Source organism: Mauremys reevesii, linkage group 11 (assembly GCF_016161935.1).
Source record: "Mauremys reevesii isolate NIE-2019 linkage group 11, ASM1616193v1, whole genome shotgun sequence".
Classification (NCBI taxonomy): Eukaryota; Metazoa; Chordata; order Testudines; family Geoemydidae; genus Mauremys; species Mauremys reevesii.
Genome location: NC_052633.1, coordinates 16265521 through 16280184, shown reverse-complemented (window position 1 = coordinate 16280184; position 14664 = coordinate 16265521). Strand labels below are relative to the sequence as shown.

At 45.8% G+C, this 14664-nt stretch overlaps 1 protein-coding gene and 1 long non-coding RNA gene across 3 annotated transcripts in view; one reads left to right on the top strand and one right to left on the bottom strand.

The window, feature by feature from the left end:
• Positions 1-14664, bottom strand: part of PLEKHM3 (pleckstrin homology domain containing M3) — a 131933-nt gene that overhangs the window by 72009 nt on the left and 45260 nt on the right. Inside the window, exon 4 of the mRNA XM_039495424.1 lies at positions 2300-2445. Coding sequence (XP_039351358.1) covers positions 2300-2445 — 146 coding nt within the window. The remainder of the gene's footprint in view (positions 1-2299; positions 2446-14664) is intronic.
• Positions 7438-14664, top strand: part of LOC120374966 — a 35661-nt gene continuing 28434 nt past the window's right edge. Inside the window, exons 1-3 of one of the 2 annotated variants that reach the window (XR_005586369.1) lie at positions 7438-7563; positions 8621-8683; positions 9524-9823. This is a non-coding gene — a long non-coding RNA (uncharacterized LOC120374966). Of the gene's footprint in view, positions 7564-8620; positions 8684-9523; positions 9824-14664 lie in introns of those variants that run through there. The other variant, XR_005586370.1, reaches the window with a different exon arrangement.

Below are 14664 nucleotides of genomic sequence, written 5' to 3'. Positions count from 1 at the left end.
CAAGTTTTAAATTCTAAATTAAAAATCCAGTGTCTCTTCTTTACGGTCTCATTGACACACCTTTTCATTAGACTGCCTGCTTTAGCATCCACTTGATCCACATTAGAGGCCCTCATCCCATCCCTGTCCAGCGAAATGAGTGGCCTTTGGGAAGGGCATCCAAAGGAAAATAATGTAATATCTAATATTCAATATCTGGCCTCTGGGGAAAAAAAGATCCTTAATCTCATTATGCAAGAACTTTATTAACTCCTTAAAAATCTGATATTATTTGGCATCAGATTATCATTTTCCTAATGGCAGGCTCTGGTTTTCTTTAATAATCTCTGTCTTTTGACAAATTTTCTTCTTCAAGAGAGCCTGTTTTTTCCCCTAACAGAGCATTTACCAGCTCTTTTATTTCCTTTTCAAATAACCCATAATAATAATATTCGCAGACGTTAAACATCAAACAGGCTCTCCTAACAGTGTCTGTTATGTTTGAAGCTTTAGTACAATCTCCCTTCCTCATAAGTCTGTTATTGTTTCAGCACACTCCCCCTGCAATGCCAAAACAACACCGTTAACCCTATGAAAACATCCAACAGAAATGCATGTTCTATGCACCATTTCTCTGGTGTCCTTTGGGAAACATGCTAAGATGTATAAAATAGCCACTAGTATATATCTGCCTGTCTACCATTCATCCATATTTGCATATCTATCCGTACACTCATAGCGTCTGAGTGTAAAAAAAAAGAAAGGTAAAATTCAATCTAAAGAACTGTACTTATCTTCCACCTCATCCTCAGACTATGACAATGTGCAAAGCTCTCTCTTTACATTACTTCTGTTGCTTATGCCCAGGGAAGTGTTGATGTGCCATCCTTCTGCTTTTATAAGACTTGTGCTCAGAGATGAAGTCCACTTTGTTCTGAAACTAGAGAGATCTGATTTCCCATAAGATGGAATTCCATAGGACTAGTGCCTGCCACCAAAAAAAAGCCCTGATCACCAAGCTCTCCTCTTGGGATCCATCAACTGTAGAGCTCCTGAGAATCACAGCTCTTGGCGCTGCAGCAAAAGAGGCAATGTCTGAGGTAGCCAAGGTCCAGTCCATGAGCCTAGGGAGGTCGTGGAATATCCATCATTGGAGATTTTAAAAAGCAGGTTAGACAAACACCTGTCAGAGATGGTCTAGATAATACTTAGTCCTGCCATGAGGCATGGCACTGGACTAGATGACCTCTCAAGGTCTCTTCCACTCCTATGATTCTATGAGGACTCTGAAGATTAGGACCACGAGAGCAGGTAGAGAAGAACCCCTGCTTCTTGAAGTACTACAGCAGTCATGAGTGGGGGCAGCCAGGAGGAGAAGTGTGGCACCGTGAGGGAAGAGACATGGAGGTGGCTTCTGCAGATTTGAAGACGTGCTGTGGAGGGGTAACAGACTGAGTAGGCAAGACATGTGAGTAGGGGACAGATGAACTATCAGGAATCAGGGCCTGCAACAGAGCTGCCTCTGGGCAATCTAACGAGCACAGCTGGCCTGTAGTCGGCTAAATGATTGGCTACCGGGCCTGATGGATGACGTAGGTGCCGACCTCGTGGCACCCCTGGGCAAAGGAGCTTCCCATGCTTCCAGGAGCACCCACCCTGGAGCACCCATGGGCAAAAAAAATAGTGGGTGCTCAGCACCCACCGGCAGCCCTGCCACTCAGCTCTTCCCCCTCCCTCCCAGCGCCTCCTGCCCGCTGCGATCTGCTGTTCAGCGATATTCCACAGGCACTGGGGTGGAGGGGAGAGTGGGGGCAGGAAGAGGTGGGGTGCGGGCGGGATGAGGTGGGGCAGGGATGGAGCTTGGGGGACAGGGTGGAGTGGGGGGGTTGAGCACCCTCTGAGAACTCAGGAAGTCGGCGCCTCTAGGTGGGGAGAGTCAGCAGACCAGCTCTTACACCTAGCAGCAGTTTGGCAGCTGCTTAAAACATTTGCCCTCAATTGTTATGGCTCCTGCACCTGCTTGTTCCTAGCCTGGCTCCTCTTTGTTGCAGTCCTGCTCCTGCCTTGTTCCTGACTGGGACCCAGCCCTGTTGCTGCCTTTCCTCAATCCGGTAACCTGGCTCTGACCTTCAGCGCCGACTTCCGACTCTGATTCCCACTCCAACCACTGGGCACGACCCCTCCCATCCCGGTCAGGAATGTGATTGACTGGATAATATTAGTCAATTGTAAAATTAGATTTTAACCTTCAGCATCATTTGTGTTTCTATTACATGGCATTCAATGTATTTCTTCTCAAACCAACACGCATGAAGATTACCTTGTATTTTGAAGTGTCCCAGTTATGAACCAGTCGTGCGGGGATTAGAAAGTTGTCGTCCACATGGCAGGTGCTGCAGTAATACCATCCGCTGTAACTGCACACCTTGGCTTTTCCATTGGACAAGCCTATAGAGCGCTGACAACCTGGGAAAAGGAAAGAAGAAAATAATATTGATTTTGTATCCTTTGCTAGTGATGTTTCATAGGGTGCGATAAGGAAGTTAATTAACCACTTCCCAGATGAGAGCGGTTTTAGAAGATGAACTGTTTCATATCCCTTGCGAATACCAGAATTCAGCATTCTGGTCCAATTTCAAAAATGTCTACTAATTTTGGGCACCCAACTTGAGAGACGTACACCTGATTTTCAGAGGTGCTGAGCAGCACCCTACAACTCCAGCCAAAGTCAACGGGAACCACGGGTACTCAGCAATCCATTCCTACCTGTCTCAAAGCTGGTCACTCAAAACCTGAGGTCCCCTCAGAGTTTTGACCTGACATACACACAAAAACAACATACCTGGAAAATCACTTCTTTTTTACGTCCCAAATCCTGGGTTCAGGATTTTGGGTGTCTACCATAAGAACTGCCACTATTGTAAACATCTGAAATTGGTTAGGAAGTGCTGTTTTGGGCGGCTGTCAGATTGTGAGATGTTTCAGGGCTTAAGGGTGAATCTCAAACACCTGTCTTGGTAGCCAAATAAGGAAAGAGAGGGGCAAGGGTTGCCAGCTCCGCCCCAGACTTTACTCTGTTCGGACACTATCAACATCACTCTCATTTGGTTTTGGTCCTGACAAATGAACAAACACATTTTCCTTCAAAGGGATTCGCTCTCGTTGTCCCCCCAAATCAGATGTTTGACTTTTGTTGTTTACTTTTGAAAGAGAGTCAACATCGTAATTTTCAGCAATATTTTTCATTTGAAAAAGGGACAGTTCTCCAAGACAGCCATGATCTAGAGACTACTGCTTGAGCAAAGCCTTAATACCATGTCTTTCATACAGATGCATACCACCAACTTGCATAACATCATTTATTTGTGTACTAGACCCTCCCACCCACTGCAAAATCCTTTATCTGTTGCTGACTGGATGAGTGCAAGCTAGCCATCTTCTAACAATGGGCACTGAACTGGCATACAATGCTCATACAAGGGGCACTGAATTGGCATGTACAAGTAAACCACACACTACAATGGCAAACAACTACCATATTAACAAAAGGGAGGACTAGTTTTATTAATTAGATGCCATGGGTTGTTGTAAACATATATACATTGGGAAGGATACATGGGTATATTTCTTCTTTTCCCTTTTGTGACAGACCCAGGCCAGTGGGGTACAGGAGTCTGGTAGAGGGCAAATATACTGGTCACTGGGTGAGTAGTTTTCTGTTCCCTGAGTGACCAGAGCAGGGGCTGCACTAGAGTAATCAGGAACCTGCTAGAACCAATTAAGGCAGCCAGGCTGATTAGATCACCTGCAGCCAATCAAGGCAGGCTAATCGGGGCACCTGGGTTTAAAAAGGAGCTCACTCCAGTCAGGTGAGGGGGAGCCAGAGGAGAGGAAGTGCGTGTGAGGAGCTGGGAGCAAGAGGCACCAGGAGCTGAGAGTGAGAGGCTGTGCTGCTGGAGGACTAAGGAGTACAAGTGTTATCAGACACCAGGAGGAAGGTCCTGTGGTGAGGATAAAGAAGGTGTTTGGAGGAGGCCATGGGGAAGTAGCCCAGGGAGTTGTAGCTGTCATGCAGCTGTTACAGGAGGCACTATAGACAGCTGCAATCCACAGGGCCCTGGGCTGGAACCCGGAGTAGAGGGCGGGCCCGGGTTCCCCCCAAACCTCCCAACTCCTGACCAGACACAGGAGGGGTTGACCCAGACTGTGGGGAAGATCGCTGAGGTGAGCAAATCTGCCAATAAGCGCAGGACCCACCAAGGTAGAGGAGGAACTTTGTCACACTTTGTTGTGCTTATTATTAATAATCACTTGTATTACGGTAGTACTTATTTGTATTATGGAGTGTCCGATCAGGATCAGGATCATTGTGTACCCACACAGTGAGAGACGATCCCTGCCCTGAAGAGACTATAATCCACGGCCAGGACTACAATAGACTCTTTTGTCAGTATAACAACATTGGTTTGGGCTGTGATTTTTTACCACGTCTATGCCAGCAAAAGCCCAAGTATAGATGCAGTGCTTTTGCCATTATAACTTATTTCATTCGGGAAACAAGCATAAATTACACTGGTACGCTACATCTACACTAGGAGGATTTGCCAGTACAGCTAGACTGGCAAAGGCAAACCTTTTTCAGTGTAGTCTAGGCCTAAATTAAATGACTTCTCCTCCCCACCTCAGTATTTGATGCTACTTTGGCCGTGTCTACACTAGAAAAGTTTTGCTAGCATAGCTATACTGGTATAGCTGTACCAGCAAATCCTCCTACTATAGCATTAGCTGCATCTTATACCGATGTAATTGTGCTGCCGGCGTAGCTTGCAGCAGGTCCCCACAGACACAAACCCATACAGACAAAAGTACTTTCACACCGGTATAATTGCAGCTACACTAAATTATATCTAAAGTAGAAATGCTACAGCGGCACAGCTGCAGCGCTGCAACTATGATGCTGTAACATAGACACTCCAGCGACGGAGGGAGTTCTTCCACTGCTGTAGTAAACCCACTTCTCTGAGCCCAGGTCTACACACAGCCCCTGGTTCGAACTAGGGTACGCGAATTCAGCTACGTGAATAACGTAGCTGAATTCGAACTACCCTAGTTCGAATGACTTACCGTCCAGACGCCGCGGAAGCGAACTCCGCGGCTCCAAGGTCGACTCCGGCAACTCCTCCTGCCGCGGTGGAGTACCGGAGTTCGAACTAGCGCTTCCGGAGTTCGAACTATCGCGTCTAGATCAGACGCGATAGTTCGAACTCCGAGAAGTCGAACTCGCCGCGTCGACCCGGCGGGTAAGTGTAAACGTGGCCTGAGAGGCAGTAGCTAGGTCGATGGAATTCCTCTATTGACCTTGCGTTGTCTACACTGGGGCTTAGCTCCATCTTCACTACATCTCTAAGGGATGTGAACTTTTCACACCCCTAAGCGACATAGCTGGGACAACCTAACTTTCTAGCATAGACCAGCCCTAACATTTTTAAGGTGCTCAGATACGACGGTAGTGATCATATGTGATAAGTTCCCAGTGAGAGAGAAAACAGTTCACTCACAGCATGTTTGAATAAATCAAACCAAGTGCCATACGGCTTTTTAAAAAATTCTTCTGATATTGGATTCACTCTATTTTTTTTAAAGCCATATTTCAAGAACTTTTCCCTCTACACTCTGACAATCATTGAAAGCCCTGTTGCCTAATAGAAAACTAAAAAATATTCTAAAAGTAAATTTTACTAGTAAATCATATTTCTACATTCTTTTCTTCTCGTGTTTTCATTACTAAGAACATGGGCATGGGAACAGGATCTTTGTTGCCAAAGGATTCGTGTGCTTCTGCCACATACTGCCATCACCAAGCCCCCGTGACATCATAATGAGTTGCTGTGGAGACGTCTGTGAGATCACAGAGGCTGTTAAGGAACTTACGTTGAAAACCGCAACTCATGCAAGTAGTCTATTGAACTCAATAAAGAGATTTGTGTATAAAGGTTTGCAACCCCCCACCGAATCAGCAATTAGCAGCAGGAGCAGATTAACTCCTAAGCAAGAAATATCTCCTTATCATGCAAGCATCCCTACTTATGAGATATAAGGGGAGAAAAACAAAAACCTGAAAATGCGATACATCCCGTATCAGCAGAACTTCGCTAACGAACACTTTCCAAAGTGTCCTATGAGAAATCGGCAATTCTTGAACATGAACTAAAATAATCAACTTATCCACTCTACTTTTAAGGCAGAACAACCCTTATAAAAAGGCTCATAACTTACTTGTGACAGATGAATATAAAAGTACTTCTTTCAGCTGCAAATTTAAAAATGCAAGTTTAAAAAGACAATTAAAAAAAAGATATAGCACTTATTGCTGGTCCCAAACTAAAAACATGACACACAGGCATGCTATGATCAGGATAGCACGTAAAATGAGAAGTCATAAATTATTAATAACATCTCTCATAGAACATTTTCCATCCAGACAGCTCAAAGAGAGTTACAAAAGTAGGTATTATGTCCATGTTACAGATGGGTAAGCTGAGGCACAAGCCCTACTTTAAAAAAAAAAAGTATCTACTGATTTTGAGTGCCCAACTTGAAACACCTGAGAACTGATTTTCAAAGGTGCTGAGGTCCCATGCCTGTATTTAAAATCCCTGGGAACTGCAGGTGGCAAACACCTCTGAAAATCTGAATTTATCTGTCTTCCAAAAATGGTGGCATTCAGAATAACCAGAACCTTTTAACAGTCTGACCTTATAGTAAGTAACTTCAGCAACATCACACAACTAGTTAGCGGCAGCGCTGGAAACAGAATCCCATTTGGTGTCTCCCAATCCCTGTGCCCTCAAAACTGGACGATTCTGCTTTCTGTATGCCCACAACACTGCTTTCCTTTCCAATATCAGAACGATTGATTTGAAAAATGAAACAATGAAGAACATTTACCATGATTGGATGACACATAATTTTAAACTAAGGCCAAATTTGGGGCACAAACACTTTGACCACATCCCTTACGACCAGCCCTCGGTAGCAAATTTACCTAGTCTAAGAGACAAGTAAATCTGAAGTGACTATGCAATTTTGTAGCCCTAGAAATAGTCCAATATGTTCATATTCCCATCTACGCACAACAAACATTTATCTGGGGTAGGATTGCTGACTTATTTGTTTAATAAACTGCTTCCATATTAACCAGTTTACAAGAGTTTCCACATTATACATAAAAACACAGCGAGACGTGGCAAAGTTAGGTAGCACACCTAGGTGGTGAACTCTGTATAGATCAACCATACCACTAAAAAAAAATGTGTGTGTTAATACAGAAAGGTGCAGTGTTAGAACAGCTGAAGAGATTTAAACAAAAAAAGTGCACTCTGTTTGTCTGACATGCCATTCTATTAGCACTGAAAGATGCCAGTAGAATGTACTCCCTGTTGCTATGGTACCGATGTTTTTAAAAGCATAACAGAGGTAAGTCTTGCCTCTCTGAAAAGAAAACACAGAATGACACCCCTCCTCTCAAAGGGCAAGATGGAGAAGTCTGATTAAAGTGAACACGCACCTTTCCCAAGCAGAACGGTAACAGCTCATAAAGTACAATAATGTTTGATTAGCAATACACCTCGGTACAGTAAACACTGCAGTGCCCCAGCCTTACAAAAAAGCAGCAGCGAAGGATCTAAATCCTTTTTTGCCATCAGCCGCCTCAGAATTTCAAATCACAGTGTGAGCACAGAAGATTCAGAGTTTGTGCACTAAGTAGTTATAGTTTTTGCATTTATTACATGTAGCCTTCTCTTATAAACTGGATGAAATACAGTAACATGCGTGATTTTATTCTCTTGAGTTTGTACTGGCTGATTTATTCATGCGTGGTGAAGCCACGAGTGAATTATACAGGCCACTCCCAACAGAGTGCCACTAAAAGCTTTACAAACATTACAGATGATCTGGTATTTGCCAGAAACACTATTCTGGAAAGTTTCCCAAGTCTTACTGCAACTGTGTTTTGTATCTCTCCACATAGGATGTTAGTTTGCATTGCATTAGTACCTTGAGTCCAACTCACTGGGTGGAAGGAGGAAAGCAATTAAACGATACCTCTGAGAGTTCCAAAAATGATCTAAAATAATTTCACTACAAAGCAGGAAGTCACCATTTTAAGGCCTATCCTCTTGCAACGTGCTGGAGCTAGACGCGAACGGTTCCTTATGACAGTCCTGTTGCAATTCACTGAAGCACTCTGCAAATCCTTACTTACAGGAGCAGTTCTGACTCATGGTTTGAAATCAATGGGGCTGCTTATGTGAATAAGGTTTACTCACCCGAGGAAATGTTTGCAAGGTTAGGCCTTCAAGCCACACCTTAGAGGTTTTGAATGTGACTTAGATTATGCAGAAGACCCTGCTGGTGATGTCAAACCATGGGAGAAAAGACTCCGCCAAATCCCAGAGATCAACCCAACTAATTGCAAATGTGGGTACGTGGAGTTTAGGTAACCTCAGAGTTCTTGGTCCTCCAGTTCCTAGAGACACGTTGGGTGGGCGGACTTAAAGCAAGAGTCTTTTGAGTGAGAGATCACTCCCTACCTCTCTGCCGAAGCACATGGTGACTGTTCTCTCTGCTCCCATAACAGGCTGAATATGGTAATGTACAATGCGAGGATTCTCAGTACGTGGACGAACGATACGGGTCTCAGGTACACTCCCTGTATGTGCTAAAATCTACATTCCTCACCTGGCAACCTATTTGCTTATTTATTTCTATGTAAACAACAGCTAAAAAATGCCCTTCCAAGGCATCCGACGAAGTGGGTATTCACCCACGAAAGCTCATGCTCCCAAACGTCTGTTAGTCTATAAGGTGCCACAGGACTCTTTGCTGCTTTTACAGATCCAGACTAACAGGGCTCCCCCTCTGATACTTGTGTGGATTCAGGCACCTAAGACACCATTAACAATACAATGAATCTCAGCAGCATTAAAGTGATCCATTCAGCAGGAGCTCAGCCAGCCAGTCACATGCAAAAACACCTACCTACCCCTCACCCATCGTCTAGGTTTTACTGTTTGCCTCTCCGTACAGTTCACTCTGCCTTTCACGGGGCAGCGTAAGTCACAGGGTTTCTCATCTTAACGCATAGCTATTTATACCAGCCATTCTTATTGGACTACAGAGGGGATATGGGAATAAGTCCTAATTTATTGAGCTAGAAAACAGATTCTAACTGTGACAGACTTCACATTCGTCTAGGTCGGATACCCTCAGCCCTCTCCACACACTCTCTCAAACAGATGTCTTGGGCAGCATGCCCGGAAGGTCACCAAATTCAGGCTACTTCGGACCAAAAGTAGGAACAAGTTCCAGCATCCCGGAGCCCTCACAGACAGTGCCTGGCCAGCCACCTCCTCTATTTTATAATGAAGGGGATCCTTCCCAAGGAAAGCCATTTCTGCTAAAGCAGCCGTCCGTTCTTGTACTGTTTGTTTCGCCCATTCCCAGCCGCTCTTGTCCTGCTAGTTTCGCATTTGTTTTCCAGGTCCTCGGAAACACATTTCTGACTTGGTTACAGTGTATTTCACACAACGCTGCAGGTATTAGTGTCAATTACAACCTGCGCATTCGGAACAGCCAATTTGCACACGTTGCTTTCTTTCTGGATCTGGCCACGGCCACTGTACCTCCGTTTTCCTCCACCTTATAGGCTTTGCTCCATGAAAATCTCTCTCCTTTCCCCTCCTTGAACCGTGCTATTTGCTGTGTTTCATAATGGTGGTTATTTCTACAACTCTTTCAAATCAAGTTATGAAAGCAGTGGATTCCTTTGATGTGACACGGTTCAAAGCAATGTAGAGCGACAAATATATTTCTGTGGCATACACCAATTACGCTATTTGGGGTTTTTTTTTAAAGGAGGAGGAGAGAAGGGGCAGCACAGGGTTTAATGCCTTTGAAATCCAGACTCTGCATCTAAGGGTTAGAACACAAAACCGGCCATCACATTTGATGGAAAAGAAGGCACTGCCTTTTCCCAACTGTAAACCCTCCGAGGCTGAGTGAGAGAACTAGGGACAATTGACCTCTTTAAGGAGACAGTGTTAAGTGAACAAGGGTCTTCCTGGTGAGGGGAGGGGTCAGCAAACATAGACTGCCCTCTCGCACCTCTGCTGCCCCTTCCCAAAAAAGAGACGTAGCATCATACATTCGATTTCCTAGCAAGCTCATTGTCACATTTGATGCACAGGTATGAACGGCTATAGGAGAAGCCAAAGGAGGGCGAAACGTAATATCATACCTGACCCATCCCTGACAACTGGGTATTGGAAAGTAGATATGGCTGGGAAGCATGTAGCTGTGGGTATGGTATTTGCAATGGGGGAAAACAAGCACCACCCAAAAGCTTTCACCTCAAAAATGTCAAAGAGCATCAGGCTAGCCCTGAACAGGAAGGCGAGGGAGGCGAAAGAGGGGCTGCAGAAATAGCAGCAACAGAGTGCTGTGGACAGCGGTGATCCGTTCTGGGCTTACTGATGTCTCTGCCGGCAGATTCGCCGCACCAGTGTCAAGAGGTTTGTTTTCGAGTTCTAACTGCGGGAGAAAAAAGCCCAAAGAAACTGGATGACGCAAGAATTCATAATGCACATCTTTCCTAGGGCCAGGGCAATGGCATGCTAGGAAAGGGGGGCTCGTGGTTAAGGGGCTGGGCTGGGCTAGGCTAGGACACAGGTGACCTAGGTTCAGTTCCTGACTCTGCCACAGACTTCCTGAGAGACCTGGGGCTTAGCAGGGCGGGTGCAAGGATGTTTCGTGCCCTAGGCAAAACTTCCACCTTGCGCCCTCCCCCGTCCCCGAGCCCCTGCCCTGAGGCGCCCCCCCCTCAGCAGTTCCCCCCCTCCACCTGAGGCACCCCCCCGCCCCAGCTCACCCCTGCTCCGCGCACGAGCACCCCGAGCACGCTGTCGCTGCTTCACTTCTCCCGCCTCCCAGGCTTGTGGTGCCTAAGCTGACTGGCGCCGCAAGCCTGGGAGGCGGGAGAAGTGAAGCAGCTCACCCCTGCCCCGCCTCCTCCCTGAGCACGCCGTGGCTGCTTCACTTCTCCCGCCTCCCAGACTTCCAGTGCCAATCAGCTTAGGCACCACAAGCCTGGGAGGCGGGAGAAGCGAAGCAGCCATGGTGTGCTCGAGGAGGAGGCGGGGCAGGGGTGAGCTGGGGCAGGGAGTTCCCCTGCGTGCCGCCCCCGCACCTTACTTGCTGCAGGTGGCCCTCCCCGCGCCCCCCTACCCCAGCTCCCTCCGCCTAAATGCCGGCGGTGACCGGAGTGGCCGAAGATCCAGCCGCCGCGGTCGCTGCCAAAGAAAATGCCGCCCCCCAAATCCTAGCGCCCTAGGGGACTGCCTAGGTCGCCTAAATGGTTGCACCGGCCCTGGGGCTTAGGTGGAGATTTTCCAATCTGCCTAGGGAATTTGGATGTCCAGTAATGGGAATCTAAATCCTTTAGGTGGCTTTGAAACTCATCCGATGAAGTGGGTTTTAACCCACGAAAGCTTATGCTTAAATAAATGCGTTAGTCTCTAAGGAGCCACGAGTACTCCTCTTTCTTAATCTCTCTGTGTCTCAATTCCTCATTTGCAGTGGGGACTGCACGACTTCCCTACCTCACAGGGGTGGGGTAAGGTGCCCAGATACGATGATAATGACAGGCCTAGAGCTATCTAGACAGACAAGTGTACTGTTTTTTTAAGTGTCTAGCACGCAGGGGCTGGAAGAGCTCTGTAGCGAAGCAGAAAGGGGCAGTCTGGCTTTACACAGAACACTGCTTTCCTTCCTTTCCTCAAGTGCCCTGCTCGGTGTCAGAAGAACGAGACTCTGTGATCTTGTCACATGGAGTCAGAAGCTGACTCATTTAGAAACAGTGTAAGGGAGAGGAAAGGAAAATGGCACAGAGTTTGATGAGGGCACCTCACGCTACCATTAGCAGTGGGTGTCCTTAACTTTCTATGTTCTTAGAGCAAGGTGAGTGATTCACTCCCAACAGAACGTACAGGCTGCCGAGCCAATACTCCCAGTCCAGCCGGCAGAGGGAGAAACATTTAAGAATAACAGAAAATTATATCCCTGATCCTGCAAATGTTTACACCCACGTTTAACTTTACACATGCGAGTAGTCACTTTGCAAAGCTCCTCGTGTACGTAGAGCTAAGCATGGGCAATAAGCATTTGCACGATCAGGGCCACATGGAGCATTCAGCTGAAAAATCTGTACTTCACTCGATTTTCATTTTTGCTCTGCGGTTCATTGGAGGGGCACTTAGCCCCCCCCTTGCCCCCGATTTTCTCACCGACTTTCAGCTCATTGTAGGCCTCATGGTTTGCAAAGTTTGTGTTCTTTGATACAGTGGCTGCTTATTTAGAGAGCCTCAACAGTACTTCAGTTTAGATGCAAAGGGTGGTTTTGAACCTCTATCTTGGGTAACTGCTGCACTATGTAGTGTATGGTTATTAAAAGCAAATTCTTTTAGTTTTGACAGATCTGTTCAGGTGAATTTCCTCTCCTTAGTCACCACGTCAGTTATCGCATTTGCACGTATATTTCATTTAGCAACCAAGGTATGCTTAATGCTTTACAGATGCATATATAGTGCTCAGCCTCTAATTTAGCCTGTAATTTGTTTTGATGAGTGAAAGCTGCCTGGATTGACTATCCCGATTTCTCAGCCTGACAGAATAAAGTCATATCTCATAAGATTACTTGTTTGGAAAATGTAACCCCTGAGGCTCAGCAGCTCTCTCTCCATTGTTCAGTTTTCTGTTGCAGTTCCTTAACTGTTTTCCTGACGATGCCTCTCCTATCACAATGCGTGAGGGAACAGGAAGTTTACAGATGCTGCTTTTGCAGTGCTATTGTAGCTGTGTTGGTCCCAGGATGTAAAGACATAGGGTGGGTGAGGTAATATCTTTTATCAGACCACCCCTGTTGCTGAAAGAGACAAGCGTTTGAACTTACATGCAGCTCTTCTTTAGGTCTGGCTGAAGAACTCTGTGTAGGCTTGAAAGCTTGTCTCTTTAACCAACAGAAGTTGGTCCAATAAAAGAGATCACCTCACCCACCATCTCTCTCCAAGACATTGCTTTTGGCATTTGCCTGGTCGGACACAACAACATCAACAACAGAGGCATCTCCTACGCTCCAGTGGCACTCTAGTCACATACAAACTGGGTCCATAGGATTAATGGACCCAAAACTACATTAAGTGAGCTGTGACCGTTTGGTTACAATGTTTGTAATGGCGCCAAAGGGCTTGGAAATGCAGTGCAATCTCAGTCACACTCCTGAGGTTGCAAAGGCGTCACTGAGGGCAAAAAGTGTCCCTGCAATGGGAACTTAGATAATAATTCTGTTTGTGATGCTCACCTCAGAACAGAATGCAGCTCATCCTCCCAGGACTGTGGATAACAGGAGTAAAAACTTATTTTTGTCAGAAGAATTAAAGATGATTGTGCACATATGAATCAGATCACAAAGAGAGCAGATTGACTCGGATGTCAGTTTTACAATCACTGTTCAAAGCTGAATCACATCTTAGAATTGGATCAGAAAGCTCAGCTGAACAAACACACCCTGCCTCTAGAAGAAAATGGCTTCAGCCGTCACCTCATTACATGGGCCATGCTTAGCCAATCAACACCGCAGGAGAGCTGTTGTGTGATATGCCCTGTGTGATTTTCCCAAACAGCAGCATTCAAACTGCTAGTGCACTGATGACCAGTAGCCTCACCGTGTTTCTAAATATTCACCTCAGAGGGGCTCCTCTGGATAAATCCAGAAAGATCTAATCGCACACCAAGGCAAAATTACTTCTGTAACCATCCAAGAATGTGACAGATTGAGCTTTCACCTGCATCCCAATTCAGAATCCCATCTGGTAGTCCTTTGCCTGGAAACCCCCCCAGAAGCCAATGGCTTTCTCCAGACTAGGTGTAGCTAACACCTTCCAAATTCTAGTCTAGACAAGGCCAGTGGAGTTTTTGCATGAGTACAAGGAATGCAGGTCTGAGCCCTAAAGGTCCCAAACCCTCTTCCACTGAACTCAGTGAAAGTTTTTCTATTGATTTGAATGGGCTCTGAAAGGGCAGCTATACGCCATGAGAAACCGTGGTTAATAAAACACCATTACAAATGCAATTTTTTAATGCAACACACACTCTCATAGGGAGCATTATAGAGACTCAGAAGAAGGGCAGGAGGAAAAATCCCTGGAATCATGGAGAGACAGAGAAATGAGATCAACTGAGGTTAAGCTAAATAGAACATAAATTGATAGGTACAGCACTTAGATACCACAGCGGCAGATACCTTAGATAGGTAAGACTGAGGGGCTAGTGGCTGGAATGAATGAAATTGCAATAACCTGGGGCTGAAGGTCTTTAAAAGGACATTCTGATATAATATTATCAGACAAACAGCTCATTGAAATTTGGCCCGTAGTGTTTTTAATTCAGTACATGGGTGCTACTGAATTTCTAGAGTGTTACAACGACTTGCAAAGCACCTGCTGAATTCAAAGGATGGGCACCTCTAGCTGTCCACTGGCGACTGTTTTGATGAAAGTCAGACCAAGTCAGTACTGTAGCTGGATGTTTTTTTAAGTGACTAAATAGTTTTGTGAACAGTAATATTTG